Genomic DNA, 18,377 nt, shown 5'->3' with positions numbered 1-18,377 from the left:
TATTAATAGAGCACCTTGTGATAGGCTCCTTGCTTATTAAATAGACTGGTTCTGAATAATAATACCAGGCTCTGATATAGGTGAACGTGTGAAATGTGTGAGTGCTTGTACTCACCCTTTGCTGTATTCCCTGAAAGTCTTTGGTCAGCTCGCCTCGTAATTTGCCAAGACTCTCTTTGTAAGAGTCTCCTTCCCGTTTAACTTTTCTGAACTGTCGTTTAACTGATCGAAGTTGTGTTTTTAGCTTATGAATGCTGACTTTTAGACTTTTAACTACATTAAGAACACGTCCGCGGACAATGTTCCCAATGTTTTCTTCCTTCAGGATGCCAGTAATCGCTTGCTTCACTAGAGGCGTTATCAAGGCAGGGATGAACGTGTTAGTCAGTTCTTCTTTCAGTGATAACTCCAGTAAGTCAAAGTTGTTTCTCATTTCGATCCCCAAATAAGCAACTGTGCCTTTCCACGCTTTGATCTCTCTGTCTGGCATGTCTAGTTTTCTAGAGAAGGCTGGCAAATTGGTATCAGCATGTACGTCTCTGACACCACACAACGACACAAGAATGATGAATACAACGCTTGTTAGTTCCATCATGTAGGGACGTTGTACAGCTCTCCGCACTTATGAGAAGACTGCGTTGGTGCTGAATATACATCGAACCTAGCCTGACTCCCGTGTTTGACAAAAAGCCAACTCTGGAATGCTCTGACAGAAAATTCCTGTGCGTACATTTGGCACCACATCAGAGTATCGTGTTTCATACCGAATATGTTGCCACAATAGTCTCGTGTTGAGAGTATTATTATTATTGAAGTAACTTGAAAAAAGATTAGATTTCTTGTTTACTTTAATTAATCTCAATCTTACCCCTTAACATTAATAATGTTAATTGTTAAATTACTTCTATTTGTCACACGCTGCGGAACTTACTTATTACCCATCCCCGACACCAAGATCTATATGTCCAATGTACAACATATGCCTTTGATCCACCCGTAGCAGACAACCGGGTCTCTATTCCACATGCAGTCTCAATATTGCCGAGGCAAAAATCAAGTTTATTCTGTCAAACGTTTTACCAGAAAGGATGATAAATCTACTACTGTTCAAACGAGCACATATTTATTCACTTTTGCCCGTTGACCTGTTCCCAATTCAATTAAAGCTGGTTATGCCAACATCGGAGTTGAGGTGTATGTCCCCTATACACTCTGATGCTTTAAATGTAAAAAAAGTGGACATGGTTCGAAAACCTGCACACATCCCATGTTCTGTCATCGTTATGGTGACAACCATCAAAATGTGCAGATTGTCCTCAAGATTTAAAATGTCCAAACTGGGATGGGCAACACATGGCCACTTCCAAATTCTGCCCTGTTTATCAAACAGAAATAAAAATTCGTCAACAAAACAAGAACGAAACATCAGCTTTACCGTCGCCAGGCAGCTTACTTTTACTCTAAATTCTTTTTCTGCTGAAGCCAAATCTGCTGAAACCTCTTAATCTCTTAAACATTTTCTCCCTTTCAGGCTGATACTGAGATAATTCATGTCGAACCAGCAAATGCAGAACAAAAGTTATCAAGAAAAGAAAGAAAAAGGTGAAATAAAAATAAAATGTCCATCAAACACCCATTACCCTCTCATCCTCGGAGATTATGTCTCCACAACCGCTTTGGTGCTCATGTTCACATGAAAGATTACCAATTGAGCCACAAAAGGCTCAAGCATCAAATATAATACAATGGAACTGTAGAGATCTTAGGAATAACTATGATGACTTACAACTCTTAATTCCAGTTTTCAAACCAGATGCAATATGTTTACAAGAAACGTACTGTTAAGACACTGATATTATCAACTAATTACCAACTCCTGAAGCATTTACCAGACCCATGTTTAGAATCCCTTTTCGTTATAAACGTGAGTTAAAAAACTAGATTCTATTCATCATCAGAGACTGAGGCTTTGCCTTTGAGCCTTTAGAGCTTCTCTGAGACACAATCTGTATGTGGAGGCTGGTTGTGTTTTTAATCCTCTATATAGAGAATGCTGTAATAAAAAGGTCACCTTTTACTCTACTCATCAATACTCTGCTGCTGTCACATTTAGTCGCCCCATGCTGGAGGTACAGAGAATAAGAAACTATATCTGTGCTGTAAGGAGCATGGCATTGTAGCGCCACACTAACACACCTGTTAGATGAGACATACATGCAAACTCGAAGTCAGTACTCTGTATGTCAGCTTGACCCGTTTGAACTTTGGGACATTAAGATTTAGTTAATGCATATTAGTTATTTGTGGAAACATTAATGGGCATCAGATGTTTCAAGAAAGTATGGATTTTGGCCAGATGACTTCACATTAAGTTTTGTCGATGTCAGAGTGACCTGTACGAAACTCGGTACAGGGTGTGGGCACTTTTCCTTTGACTTGCTCAACATTAAGATATGTTTTACTGAAAATAATCCAGGACATCTGCTAATGAGCTACCCCTAACTACTGCAGTTCGAGACACATTTGACATCAACAACAACTTAAACTCACTTACTCTTGGCTAAATCCCTAACTACTCTAGTATTAGACACATGTGCCATCAAAAACAACACTCACACATTCCTGATTTGACCTCTAACTAGGGGTAGCCTAGTGGTAGCCGAGTGCCTAAAGCGTTCGTTCGTCAGACCGGAGACCCGGATTCGATTCCCGAGTAGCTGTCGTCATATGCACAGAAAAATGGCAAATCATTGGAGTAGCTGTCGTCATATACACAGAACAATGGCAAATCATTTGAGTAGCTGTCGTCATCAAACAAAAGAATGGCAAATCATTGGAGTAGCTGTCGTCGTATACACAGAAAAATGGCAAATCAGTGTAGTAACTGTCGTCATTTACACAGAACAATGGCAAATCATTGTATTAACTGTCGTCATTTACACAGAACAATGGCAAATCATTGTATTAACTGTCGTCATTTACACAGAACAATGGCAAATCATTTGAGTAGCTGTTGTCATATACACAGAACAATGGCAAAGCATTAGAGTTTATGTCGTCATAAACACAGAACAATGGCAAATCATTGGAGTAGCTGTCGTCATATACACAGACCAATGGCAAATCCTTGGAATAGCTGTCGTCATATACACAGAACAATGGCAAATCATTGGAGTAGCTGTCGTCATATACACAGACTAATGGAAAATCAAGGGAGTAGCTGTCGTCATATACACAGAACAATGGCAAAACAAAGGGTAACTGTCGTCATATACAGAGAACAATGGCAAAAGACTGAAGTAGCTGTCGTCAAATACACAGAACAATGGCAAATCATTGGAATAGCTGTCGTCATATACACAGAACAATGGCAAATCAAGGGAGTAGCTGTCGTCATATACACAAAACAATGGCAAATTAGTCGAGTAGATGTCGTCATATACACAGAACAATGGCAAAACACTGGATACGCTGTCGTCATATACACAGAACAATGGCAAAACACTGGAGTAGCTGTCGTCATGTACACAGAACATTGGCAAATCACTGGAGTAGCTGTTGTCATATACACAGAAAAATGGCAAAACACTGGAGTAGCTGTCGTCATATACACATAAGAATGGCAAATCACAGGAGTCGCTGTCGTCATATACACAGAACAATCGCAAAACACTGGAGTTGTTGTCATATACACAGAACAATGCCAAAACACAGGAGTAGCTGTCGTCATATACACAGAACAATGGCAAATCATTGGAGTCGCTGTCGTCATATACACAGAACAATGGCAAAACACACGAGTAGCTGTCGTCATGTACACAGAACAATGTCAAAACACTTGAGTAGCTGTCGTCATATACACAGAACAATGGCAAATCATCGGAGACGCTGTCGTCATATACAGAGAACAATGGCAAAATATTCGAGTAGCAAAACGTTTGTGGGCATTCTATTGAATGACAATTCTGATATAGATTTCCGTTTTCAAAATATTATCGTGGTTTAGATTAAGATGTTTGACATAAATTCATACACAACCTCTTGTTTCCTTAGTGATTTATTTTTTTCATGCTTTGATGATGAGGTCTTTTGAAGTTTTGTGTTAACACTGGTAATGCCATTCATTGGAATACGAAATCAGTGTTTCTATTTATAACCCAGGCTGCCACGGTGCTGCACTGCTTGAACGTGTTGCTCATCACCTCACAACACAACAGGTTTTATGACATTCCATTCTGAAAGCACTTGAACATGAACCACGTATACCACTATGATTGTGTCCACCTAATACCTCTTGTTCCTTGAAAACAATAACAAATGTTTTCGGATGTCATTGCTGTGAAAACATATTACTAGCTTTGATTCAATTTATGTTTGTTTTCTATTTTTCTATTACCCTAATATCTAAACTCATGTCATGTTTTCCTATCCTGATTCTGAAGGTAGCACATGCAATTAGCATATAGTACAGGGTAGAACTTGCAAAGTTCAAACACATTAATAGTGTTCATTATTAACGTACAAGATTGATACCAGGGAAACAAACAGCAGTGATGAAGCTATAGCTGTTGTACTTTGAAAGGAAACGCAGAGGATCAGACAGTATTGGAGGCGGTGCGGTCATACACGTGATAATGAAAGATATATATATTACAGGTAGGTTGCAGACCATTAGTGCAACATAATAAGAAGCAGTGGCCACACCATGACAAGTGTGCATTAATGCAATATGTAATATTTACATTCAGTGTTTATATAGGCCTCTCGCTCCTACGGCCATTATTGTTGGGAGTGTCTTTATATGTTTAACAACGAAAACAATAAAGAGATTTGATAGCAGGGTGTATTTGCCTTTAAACTGTGCAGTTTGATTAATTAGAATTATACTTAAAGTTACGACACTGGCAATAGAGGTTCATCTTCGAAAACAAACCATAGGGTAGACTTTGTAGAGATATAATTACATGACATTTGGGCCCAGCTAACACATCCGACAAAGTCTTGATTTTTTTCATGATATTAATCGTTGAAAAACTTTTCAAAACTAGTTGAATTCTCTCAAGAAGTGGGCCTCACACGTGGTGAGTTGCGTTATCTCCAACCACAGCCATGGAATCTGGTGATGGAGACAAGTCTATGTAACAAAACCTCGCTATCATACTTGCTTCACGCTTACCGATACTTCTCTGTGGCTCCCCGCATACATCACATGGCAGCCTTCACTTACTTACAGATCGCTATGCAGGAAACGTGGACCCAGTTTCTCGTTGGAAGGAAAACAACTTTTTTGACAGCCTGATCAACTTACGTGTCAGACTACAGCAGTACACTGACAGTGCGTTAAACGTCAGGGAGGTAACTCTTATAGAGAAGAATGATTCAAGGTTACATAAAACATGCACACTCACAAAAATACGCGCAGATATGTTGCAAACATTATCATGTGCCAAGAAAACAGTTTTTATACCATTCCATTCTGAACACACTTTAAACATATATTATGTATACCACTATGGGTATGTTAACCTAATTCCTATTGTGTCCACTGAGGTGACATTGGGTTTAACGTCGCGTCCAAGAATATTGCACTTATATAGCGACGTGTATGCACGTTTGTGTCTGTGTGGCTATATGGCTGCTTGTGCTAGTCCGGAATGATGCCGATTTATAGTGCTAGCTCACTGAGATATCATGCTGCAGTTTAACATGAATACCCCACTCAGACACAACATACTGACTCCGAGCCGACCAGTCCTTGTTTAAGCTCCTTAATGCCGAGCGCCAGACAGGGTAACAACAAGTACCGTCTTTTAACGTCTTTTGGTATGACGCTGTCGGGTATCGAACCTCGGACCGTCTGCTCTCTGGAGGCGGTGAAAACATTAGCACATGTTTCAGGTAGTCATTGTTGTGAAAACGAATCACTAGTTTTGCTTTGAATTTCTCTTTTTTTCTGTTTTACTTATTATTACCTACATATTTAAACTCATGCCATGTTCTCATATCCTGATTCTGAATTTACAATTCGGTTTACCTTCTGGGATACGTATTTGCACTTTCTGACAGTATAGGTACTTAGATTGCATCAGTAGGTAAGTATCTACAAAATATCTTTGCGCCGTGTCGATCCTCTGGCTAAGAGTTATCTGGCATACATGTTGCGACTTTTGCGCGCCTTCAGACATCGTCTTCGGGGAGCATTGTATACGATATGCAGTTATCAGGTGCTTAAAGGCCCCAAAAGTAAATTTGTATTTATTAATAGGAAATGGCGATTCCTAAACTGTTACCTTCATGTAATTTTCATATTCGACACCGGAATGTTAGAGAAACAAAAAACAAACACAGTCGAACATAATTCTCTGATTTTCAATACGTGTCACTATTCTTCTTCTTCTTATTATATACTGATAAGATTCACTGCAAAGTTGTGTTGTGAATTTGCGTTTTCCTCTTGATGTTTTGGAAGTCTGTCTTTTTGGTGTTGTGTGTATTCCGTTGAGTCTTGTGTTGTGTCATCAGCGTGTGTGTGACCACATGTTCCTGACGCAAAAATCTAGGAGTTTGTCATCTGTGATGGGCGTTCTCTGTGCCGTGTGCTGTATGATGTGTTCTGTGTTGTGTGCTGTGTGATGTGCTGTGTGATGTGCTGTGTGATGGTATATGTGTTGTGTTCTGTGTGCTGTGTTCTGTGTTCTGTGTGATGTGTGCTGCGTTCTGTGCTGTGTGCTGTTCTGTGTTCTGTGTCATTGTTCTGTGCTGTGTCATGTGTTCTGTGCTGTGTGATGTGTTCTGTGATGAGTGCTGCGTCTTAGCTGTGTAATGTGTTCTGTATTGTGTTCTCTGCTGTGTTAAATGTTCTGTGCTGTGTTATGTGTGCTGCGTTCTGCGCTGTGTGCTGTATTCTGAGCTGTGTGCTGTTCTGTGCTCTGTGTTCAGTGTTCTGTGTGCTGTGTTATGTGTGATGTGTGCTGCGTTCTGTGCTGTGTGCTGCTCTGTGTTCTGTGTCATTGTTCTGTGCTGTGTTATGTGTTCTGTGCTGTGTGATGTGTTCTGTGATGAGTGCTGCGTCTGTAATGTGTTCTGTATTGTGTTCTCTGCTGTATTAAATGTTCTGTGCTGTGTTATGTGTGCTGCGTTCTGTGCTGTGTGCTGTATTCTGAGCTGTGTGCTGTTCTGTGCTCTGTGTTCAGTGTTCTGTCCTGTGTTCTGTGTTCTGTGCAGCTTGCTGTGTTCTGTGTTGTGTTATGTGTTCTGTGCTGCGCGCTGTGTTCTGTGCTGTGTGCTGTGTTCTGAGCTGTTTGATGTTCTGTGTTCTGTGTTCAGTGTTCTGTGCTGTGTTCTGTGTTCTGTGCAGCGTGCTGTGTTCTGTGTTGTGTTATGTGTTCTGTGCTGCGCGCTGTGTTCTGTGTTCTGTGCTGCGTGCTGTGATAAGTGTTCCGTGTTCTGTGTTCGGTGTTCTGTGCTGCGTGCTGTGTTAAGTGTTCCGTGTTGTGTTATGTGTTCTGTGCTGCGTGCTGTGTTCTGTGTTCAGTGTTTGGTGCTGCGCGCTGTGTTCTGTGCTGTGTGCTGTGTTCAGAGCTGTTTGATGTTCTGTGTTCTGTGCTGTGTTCTGTGCTGCGCGCTGTGTTCTGTGTTGTGTTATGTGTTCTGCTCTGCGCGCTGTGTTCTGTGTTCTGTGCTGCGTGCTGTGTTAAGTGTACCGTGTTGTGTTATGTGTTCTGTGCTGCGTGCTGTGTTCTGTGTTCAGTGTTCGGTGCTGCGCGCTGTGTTCTGTGCTGTGTGCTGTGTTCAGAGCTGTTTGATGTTCTGTGTTAAGTGTTCTGTGCTGTGTTCTGTGCTGCGCGCTGTGTTCTGTATTGTGTTATGTGTTCTGTGCTGCGCGCTGTGTTCTGTGTTCTGTGCTGCGTGCTGTGTTAAGTGTACCGTGTTGTGTTATGTGTTCTGTGCTGCGCGCTGTGTTCTGTGTTCAGTGTTCGGTGCTGTGTGCTGTGTTCTGTGTTGTGTGCTGTGTTCAGTTATCTGTAATGTGTTCTGTGTTCTGTGCTGTGTTTTGAGCTGTGTGATGTTCTGTGTTCTGTGTTCAGTGTTCTGTGCTGTGTTCTGTGTTCTGTGGTGCGCGATGTGTTCTAAACTATATGCTGTTCTGTGTTCAGTGTCATGTGTTGTGTTCTGTGCTGTGTGACGTGTTCTGTGCTGTGTTATGTGTTCTGTGTGTTTTGTGCTGTGTGTCATGTTCTGTGCTGTGTTCTGTGTTCCGTACTGTGTTCTGTGCTATGTGTTGAGTGCTGTGTTCCGTGCTGTGGGCGCCAAAAGTGAAAAAGTCGGATTACTAATCTCAGTGATCTGTTATGTCACATGATTGTCTGAACGCACTCGTATACGTTCGTAACAAAGTCTTAATTTGAGCAAATCTTCATCAGAAAACATGTGACATACTGGTAAAAGTCGCGTCAAACCAAACATCATTTACAGATTGTACTTGTTTTCCTGTCTGGTGCTCGGCATTAAGGGGCTCAAACAAAGACTGGTCCGCTCAGAGTCAATACACTGTGTCTTCATGTTAAAACTGGGGCATGGTATCTCAGCTGGCCCTATAAAATCAGCATCGGGCTTAACTAGTACACGCACACATGCACGCGCGCACACACGCACGCACTCGCTCACTTGCTCACTCTTTCACTCACTCACTCACTCACTCACGCATACACACACACACACACACACACACACGTGTAAGCTAGTCGTTATACAAGTGCAATAATCAAGAAAGCGATGTCAAACCCCACTTCACCTCATCACCGCACTCGGATATAATGGGTGTGTGAGTGCCCCCGCAGTTCAGATATACAAGGCTGTGAGAGAAATCACTAAGACAGGCCGGCCATATTCAGACGGTTTTCAACCTGAGTAAAACCGAGGGTCGACATTCTGTTGACAGACCAAAAATATATGCATACACAAGATTTGAACATATATCCTCATAAGCGGATCCTGATAAGACTAAGTGATGCAATTGATTGTATTATTTTTAAATTCTGTGATGTATTATTTGATATCGTCTTAGTCCAGTGAGTTATGCCAATATCCTCAAACTGACAAAAACAGATTGGGTATGAGTCAGTCGCGTCACTGCCGTATGACATAAGGACCAATTTCAGACAAGCGATTCACGAAGATGACTGCCAGAGCGCACAAAGCACCAGATTATACACTTTGGGACCCCACAGGCATGCAAAAGTGTGGTTGGCTGTGGTTTGATCGACTATGAGTGTATATTGCCAAGCTTCTGTTAGTGTGTCGTGTCAGGTTTCAACCACGTGTATTTCGGGCAGCGCGTGCACTACAGTCACCCCGGCTCACGGAGAAAGAAAAGACAAGACAGCCTGTATTGTATTTCTGACAACAGCACCCCGTTATAAGACTTTGGCCGATTGAAAGAAGCACTGGCAGGCGCGTCGGCCTGAATATAAAAGTTCGGTCGTTTGACAAGAAATTCAGGAATTTGATTGTTTGTTGGTTTAACGCCGCACTCAGCAATAGTCAAGCTATGTGACGGAGGTCTGGACTAGACATTCCAGTGAGTATCTGTTATATAGCTGGAATATTGCTGAGTGCGGCGTTAAACAAACACAACAAACACACGTGCAAGGATATAAACTTTGATGTGACTATTAATAATCGTAAGGACCTCTCTCGCTCAAGATGAAATATTTATTGTAATAATAATGTAAAATGAAAAGATATCGGTCAAATTTTTGTAAATATATCATGTCTGCATTTCAGTGAACTTTGCATTTGTCACACTAGCAAATGTAAATACTAGCATTGTCTTCAAATCATCATTACGCTATCATGTATAGCTTTGAGTTGTATTCTGTTCTCAAGTCCCGAGGTATGCCGGGCGCGCGGTTCCCTCCCAAGACTCCAGAACTGACAAAACACATGCAGACACCTTAAAATCACACGACAATGGCGTGGAACGCATCGCCAATCTTTTGCATGGAAACAATTTATTTTCGCTTCATGTTTCATGAAGGGTTTCTTTTCGGTATATAGCCCAATCGCCATTTTATATCTTTGCAATGTGCTTTATCTATTTACATTCAGCTCCGTCTACATGGCCAAGTCAAACTTATCAGCACTTTGATAGTGAGCCATTAATGCTTGTTTTCCCTGTTTGTTTGTTTGTTTGCCGCCACACTCAGTAGTATGTCGTCTATATCAGGCGGTCTTCGCACGAATATATGGAGCAAATAATTAAGTCATAACATGGTAGTAGAGTGAATTGTGTTTTACGCCGCACTCCACAGTATTCCAGCTATATCACAGCGGTCTGTAACTTATCGAATCTGGTCCAGACAATCGAGTGATTTATTTAATAAACATCGATCCACGACATCTGGGTAAGGTAACTGGCAATTAGCCAAGTCACCGAGCCTTGCATCCCCGAGCCACTGTCTCACAGGACAAGCACTTATAGGTTTCTGATAACCAGTTCTCACCCGCAATCCACATGGAGGTCTCGTCATCAATAGCATCATCAATAAACAAAGTGGAAAAACCTGACCACGACAGCTATACTGTTAGCCCCGACCTAGTGTAAGTAACCTAACTGTACAAGTGGGAAGTGCACTCTCAGACAGTTGTACTGTTAGCCCCGGCCTATCGTAAGTAACCTACTGTACAAGTGGGAAGTGCACTCTCAGACAGTTGTACTGTTAGCCCCGGCATATTGTAAGTAACCTAACTGTACAAGTGGGAAGTGCACTCTCAGAGAGCTGTACTGTTAGACCCGACATATTGTAAGTAACCTAACTGTACAAGTGGGAAGTGCACTCTCAGAGAGCTGTACTGTTAGACCCGGCATATTGTAAGTAACCTAACTGTACAAGTGGGAAGTGCACTCTCAGAGAGCTGTACTGTTAGCCCAGGCCTAGTGTAAGTAACCTAACTGTACAAGTGGGAAGTACACTCTCAGACAGCTGTACTGTTAGACCCGGCCTATTGTAAGTAACCTAACTGTACAAGTGGGAAGTACACTCTCAGACAGTTGTACCGTTAGCCCCGGCCTATTGTAAGTGACCTTACTGTACAAGTGGGAAGTGCACTCTCAGACAGTTGTACTGTTAGCCCCGGCCTCTTGTTAGTAACCTAACTGTACATGTGGGAAGTGCACTCTCAGACAATTGTACTGTTAGCCCAGGCCTAGTGTAAGTAACCTAACTGTACAAGTGGGAAGTGCACTCCCAGACAGCTCTACTGTTAGCCCAGGCCTAGTTTAAGTAACCTAACTGTACAAGTGGGAAGTGCACTCCCTGACAGCTGTACTGTTAGCCCCGGCCTATTGTAAGTAACCTACTGTACAAGTGGGAAGTGCACACTGAGACAGTTGTACTGTTAGCCCCGGCCTATTGTAAGTAACCTACTGTACAAGTGGGAAGTGCACTCTCAGACAGTTGTACTGTTAGCCCCGGCATATTGTAAGTAACCTAACTGTACAAGTGGGAAGTGCACTCTCAGAGAGCTGTACTGTTAGACCCGACATATTGTAAGTAACCTAACTGTACAAGTGGGAAGTGCACTCTCAGAGAGCTGTACTGTTAGACCCGGCATATTGTAAGTAACCTAACTGTACAAGTGGGAAGTGCACTCTTAGAGAGCTGTACTGTTAGCCCAGGCCTAGTGTAGGTGCTAACTGTACAAGTGGGAAGTGCACTCTCAGACAATTGTACTGTTAGCCCAGGCCTAGTGTAAGTAACCTAACTGTACAAGTGGGAAGTGCACTCCCAGACAGCTCTACTGTTAGCCCCGGCCTAGTGTAAGTAACCTAACTGTACAAGTGGGAAGTGCACTCCCTGACAGCTGTACTGTTAGCCCAGGCCTATTGTAAGTAACCTACTGTACAAGTGGGAAGTGCACACTGAGACAGTTGTACTGTTAGCCCCGGCCTGTTGTAAGTGATCTAACTGTACAAGTGGGAAGTGCACTCCCTGACAGCTGTCCTGTTAGCCCAGGCCTATTGTAAGTAACCTACTGTACAAGTGGGAAGTGCACACTGAGACAATTGTAATGTTAGCCCCGGCCTATTGTAAGTGACGTAACTGTACAAGTGGGAAGTGCACACTCAGACAGTTGTACTGTTAGCCCCGGCCTATTGTAAGTATCCTAACTGTACAAGTTGGAAATGTACTCTCAGACAGTTGTACTGTTAGCCCCGGCCTAGTGTAAGTAACCTAACTGTACAAGTGGGAAGTACACTCTCAGACAGCTGTACTGTTAGACCCGGCATATTGTAAGTAACCTAACTGTACAAGTGGGAAGTACACTCTCAGACAGTTGTACCGTTAGCCCCGGCCTATTGTAAGTGACCTAACTGTACAAGTGGGAAGTGCACTCTCAGACAGTTGTACTGTTAGCCCCGACCTATTGTAAGTAACCTACTGTACATGTGGGAAGTGCACTCTCAGACAATTGTACTGTTAGCCCAGGCCTAGTGTAAGTAACCTAACTGTACAAGTGGGAAGTGCACTCCCAGACAGCTCTACTGTTAGCCCCGGCCTAGTGTAAGTAACCTACTGTACAAGTGGGAAGTGCACACTCAGACAGCTGGGGTGTGTGTGTGTGACCCACCACTCCCCATAACTGACCCACCACTCCCCATCACTGACCCACCACTCTCCATCACTGACCCACCACTCCCCATCACTGACCCACCACTCCCCATCACTGGCCCGACACTCCCTTTCACGGACCCACCACTCCCCATCACTGACCCACCACTCCCCATCACTGGCCCGACACTCCCTTTCACGGACCCATCACTCCCCATAACTGACCCACCACTCCCCCTCACTGACCCACCACTCCCCATCACTGACCCACCAAACCCACACACTGACTTACCATACTTCATCACTGACCCACCATTCCCCCATCACTGATCTACCACTCCCCATCACTGGCCCATCACTCCCCATCACTGACCCACCACTTCCCATAACTGGCCCACCACTCCCCATCACTGATCCACCACTCCCCATCACTGGCCCACCACTCCCCATCACTGACCCACCACTCCCCATCACTGGCGCGACACTCCCTTTCACTGACCCACCACTCCCCATCACTGACCCACCAGTCCCCATAACTGGCCCACCACTCCACATCACTGACCCGACGCTCCCCATGACTGACCCGTCACTCCCCATCACTGACCCGTCACTCCTAATCACTGGCCCACCGCTCCCCATCACTGAGCCACTACTCCCCATCACTGACCCTGCACTCCCCATCACTGACCCACCAGTCCCCATAACTGACCCACACCTCCCCATCACTGACCCACCACTCTCCATCACTGACCCACCACTCCAAATCACTGACCCACCACTCCCATAACTGACCCACCACTCCCCATCACTGACCCACCACTCCCCATCACTGACCCACCACTCCCCATCACTGGCCCGACACTCCCTTTCACGGACCCACCACTCCCCATCACTGACCCACCACTCCCCATCACTGGCCCGACTTTCTCTTTCACTGACCCACTACTCCCCATCACTGACCCTGCACTCCCCATCACTGACCCACCAGTCCCCATAACTGACCCACCCCTCCCCATCACTGACCCACCTCTCTCCATCACTGACCCACCACTCCCCATCACTGACCCACCAGTCCCCATAACTGGCCCACCAGACCCCATCACTGACCAACCACCCCTGATCACTGACCCACCATGCCCAATCACTGTCCTACCACTCCCCATCACTGACCCACCAGTCCCCATAACTGGCCCACCACTCCACATCACTGACCCGACGCTCCCCATCACTGACCCGTCACTCCCCATCACTGACCCGTCACTCCTAATCACTGGCCCACCGCTCCCCATCACTGAGCCACTACTCCCCATCACTGACCCTGCACTCCCCATCACTGACCCACCAGTCCCCATAACTGACCCACCCCTCCCCATCACTGACCCACCACTCTCCATCACTGACCCACCACTCCCCATCACTGACCCACCACTCCCCATCACTGGCCCGACACTCCCTTTCACGGACCCACCACTCCCCATCACTGACCCACCACTCCCCATCACTGGCCCGACACTCCCTTTCACTGACCCACCACTCCCCATCACTGACCCACCTATCCCCATAACTGGCCCACCGCTCCACATCACTGACCCGACGCTCCCCATCACTGACCCGTCACTCCCCATCACTGACCCGTCACTCCTAATCACTGGCCCACCACTCCCCATCACTGAGCCACTACTCCCCATCACTGACCCTGCACTCCCCATCACTGACCCACCAGTCCCCATAACTGACCCACCCCTCCCCATCACTGACCCACCACTCTCCATCACTGAACCACCACTCCCCATCACTGACCCACCAGTCCCCATAACTGGCCCACCAGTCCCCATCACTGACCAACCACTCCTGATCACTGACCCACCATGCCCAATCACTGTCCTACCACTCCCCATCACTGACCAACCACTTCTCAGCACTGACCCACAACCTCCCATTACTGACCCGTCACTCCCCATCACTGACCCGTCACTCCCCATCACTGACCCACTACTCCCGATCACTGACCCATCACTCTCCATCACTGACCCACAACTCCCAATCACTGACCCACCACTTCCCATCACTGATCCACCACTCCCCATCACTGATCCACCACTCCCCATCACTGACATTTGCTTGGAAGTATTCACAGGTGATAGGAATTCACAATTGTAGAAATGGACTGATGGCATGAATATCAAGGTGAGTGACACAGGCCCTATGGACCTCTTGTTATCCCCCGCCCCACGAAGTTGGCGGCGGATATAGAAATGGGTTCCGTCCGTGTGTGCATGTGTGCGTTCGTGTGTGCGTGCGTGCGTGCGGGCGTGTGTGCGGGCGTGTGTGCGTGCGTGTGTGCGTGTGTGCGTGTGTGCGTCCCGAAATCGTTTCCGGAGCATAACTCAGAAACCGTTGAATATTTCTCTACGAAACTTTGCATGTCTATCAGACTCATGCTGAACTTGTGCCTTTTGCTATTTAGGAATTTTATAGATTTAAATTTTTTACGTTTCCATGGCAACAAGTCGGACTTAGGTTCTATAAGGGTGCTGTTCGTTTCCGGAGCGTAGCTCAAAATCCGTTAAATAATTTCTTACAAAACTTTGCATGTTTACCAGACACATACTGAACTGGTGCCATTTGATATTAAGGAGTTTTATAAATGTTTATTTTAGAATTTCCTTTGTAGCTATTTTGACATGGCCTAAAAGAAATGTTGGGTCAGTTTCCTGGTTTGGGACCATAACGGGTTAAGGATGGAATAGATGACTTCGTCGACTATACGCTTATTTTGGTATTGGAATGCAATTTTCTCTTTGCTATCGCTGGCACCAGTCAAAGCTGCCCACTGTGATAGGTGACCACAACCATGCTTGGAGTTCAATTGGCAACCGACTGACCATTTTGTTTATATTCATGTGACTTCCATGACGCCGAATATACACTTACCCAAGCTAATAATTATTGTTTTGTCAATTTGAATTCTATTTCGTATCAACTATCATATAATTGGTACAGTAGGAATGTAAGGGGGAAGTTGGGTTATTTTATTAAACTGGTTCCATTGTTGGTGCGCCACGCATGGTTAGCGCAATTTAGTTTAGGTAGACAGGAACCAAGTCTAATGTTTTCATGTTAGTCTGCAATCTCGGTCTAATCTGATTAAACAAAGAAAAAGGTAAATTCCAGAGCTCGAGATGAGCTGTGTATTTGCGTAAAATACACATTAAATAAACAGAACTACGCAGACAAATCATATCCTTGCGTATCAAATACGCAACAAAAATTAAACTTTTTGTTCTTTAAATAAAATTTATGCTTATATTATAACTATTAGAAAAAACGATTGCATATATTACAAATGTTAGATAACATGATTGTGTATCAGCCGATCGCCAAATTCACTTAACGTCAGTTACATTCGGAAAAGCGTTTGCGATGAACAAACCGATAGATGCCAAATGAAAAGCACATCATGCCTCGTCAGTATTCATTATACATATTGTATCTTAAAAAATGGGAAACGCAAACAAAATTAACCTGCTGGATGCTGAGTTTTTTTTCTGACGCACATTTTCCTAAGATCGGAAAAGTGAAGGCTGTGCGACAACTGCGCTCATGCGGGACTGGAGCTACCTCCGGCTATAAGATTACGCAGAGTATTACATTTCCTATCTGATGGTGTAAATTTAACTGCAGATATTAATCCGGTTTGAACAAAAGATACTGCTAAGTGTTGTCCGAAAATGTATTCAGGAAATTTCGCCGCTTTTTTATCGTACACTGCAAGGTAAAAGTACTGTGCAACGATTTTATTTTATTTAGCAACTTTACGGAAACTGTGAGTAAACAAAATTCTGCCTAATATCTGAACGACATAAATATATATCAAATGGAGTTATATGCGTGTGTATAACGACATACATTCAATGCAAAAAATAGCCTGCCGTAAATGACGAAAACTGATTTTTATCCCCCGCCGGGCCAGAATGGCGAATGGGGATTATGTCGTGGCGCAGTCCGTCCGTCCGTCCCACAGAGGGTACTAAGCTTGTGAAATCAACTCCTCCTACAGTTTCCAGAGAATATCCCTGACACTCTACACACAAGATGTCGACATGTTGATGATACGCACATGCACTCCCGTTTCATTTCGACTAATTTCGACAGAGTTACTGCCCCTGTTTTACGGAGCTTCATGAAATCTACTCCTCCAGTTTCCAGAGAACATCACAATATGTAACTATAACTATAACTATAGTTAGTTTCCTTGTATGAGGCTTTTGTGGGTGAGCTACATCCTTCTGGCATTAGCATTCAGACTAGATTACACCCAACAAAATGTTCTGCACAATTTGTTTGAAATGTGCAGTGCCATCTACTGTTGTTATTTCATAAAATACAAAGAAAATATGAACTCGTTAAAACAATTCAGGCGGGGATGTTGTGCTCTAAGAACACTCTTATTCTCTATGACGTCAAAAGGCGGCAGAGAGGTTACACACGTAAAAAGAAAAGGGGGCATAACTCAGCTATGCTTAGCTCCAGTTTATTTAAACGCAGCTAGGTCACTTGGTGAGAATTAGCTGTGGGCAAGGACAGTATATTTTCGTGGTATTTTGTTCACGAGTAACCAAACTATTCCAACACAAATATCGATATTGAAACTGTATACTCCCTTATTTTACCGTAGGAAATGATGAAATCGTACTTCATAAGTAATAGCGAAATGAATGGCCCTATCTAAGCTGTAAATTGGTCCTTAGATAACCACATTCTTCTGACTGTGCACGTGTAATTTGGCTTATGTTGCACCATTATTAATGGAGTGAGTGAGTTTGGTTTTACGCCGCTTTAAGCAATATTCCAGCAATATCACGATGGGGGACACCAGAAATGGGCTTCACACATTGTAACCATGTCGGAAATCGAACCCGGGTCTTCAGCGTGACGAGCGAACGCTTTAACCACTAGGCTTATCGACCGCCCCCATTGTTAATGAAGCACTGGCCTTGTGATCAAATGTAATGAAATACTAAAAACATCACACCCTTCTATTTGATGTTTGGCTGGTTTTATGTCTTTGACAACGTCGGAGAAAGACGACACTGGTATTTTCATTGATATATATATATATATACCTCCCTTAAATACTTTTTACAATTCTTGGATAAATAAAGTGAACAGTTTACTATCCTGTGATCACAATATTTAGAAAAAGATGAACAATTTGATTATATAATGCAAAACGAGAGGAATAATTCGTAAATCGTTTGTGACAACGCGCATCTGCGAATCATCAGATATCACTGTTATGTTTATCAAACGACTTAAAAAAAACTATTTCAAGACCAAGACAATTCTCCTGGAAATGTGTGCGTATATTTTAACGCAAAATATTCATTTGGTTATAGTAATATTCAGTTTTAGTTTTAAAAGAAAATGAAACGGCTATTCATTGAAGTTGTTTGTATGAACTTATAATATGGATTTTTACACTCCCAAGAAATACGTACATGTTGCAGTTACATTTATATTTCACCTTGTAACACTTGTCCAAAGGACAGAAATATCGTATACGGCACTATAAACTTATCAATTCCTTATGTAAACAATGTTCAAACAAACACGAGATTATCAAAGGTACATTCATACATGTTGTGGCCTATATTTACGTATGATATTATATTGAACACTGGCAGATATCCAAAGTGAAATTAATTGTGTGAAAATATGTATTAGAGATATGCAAAATCTACATCACACTTGAAACTGTAA

General features: G+C 43.5%; 1 protein-coding gene across 15 annotated transcripts in view; it reads right to left on the bottom strand.

Moving 5' to 3' along the window:
• LOC124127574 (ankyrin repeat domain-containing protein 50-like) overlaps nt 1-18,377 on the bottom strand; it is a 436,330-nt gene that overhangs the window by 381,196 nt on the left and 36,757 nt on the right. For 3 of the 15 annotated variants that reach the window (XM_048401961.1, XM_048401964.1, XM_046484362.2), the window contains exon 1: nt 116-644. The exons of 10 other annotated variants lie outside the window; for them this stretch is intronic. In XM_048401961.1, the coding sequence (XP_048257918.1) occupies nt 116-595 (480 nt within the window). In that variant the 5' untranslated portion in view covers nt 596-644. Of the gene's footprint in view, nt 1-115; nt 645-18,377 lie in introns of those variants that run through there. 2 more of the 15 variants (XM_048401963.1, XM_046484361.2) reach the window with 2 other exon arrangements.

The sequence above is a fragment of the Haliotis rufescens genome, unplaced genomic scaffold, assembly GCF_023055435.1.
Source record: "Haliotis rufescens isolate VD_foot unplaced genomic scaffold, xgHalRufe1.0.p SCAF_24, whole genome shotgun sequence".
NCBI classification, from domain to species: domain Eukaryota; kingdom Metazoa; phylum Mollusca; class Gastropoda; order Lepetellida; family Haliotidae; genus Haliotis; species Haliotis rufescens.
This window is presented reverse-complemented; position numbering and strand designations above follow the sequence as displayed.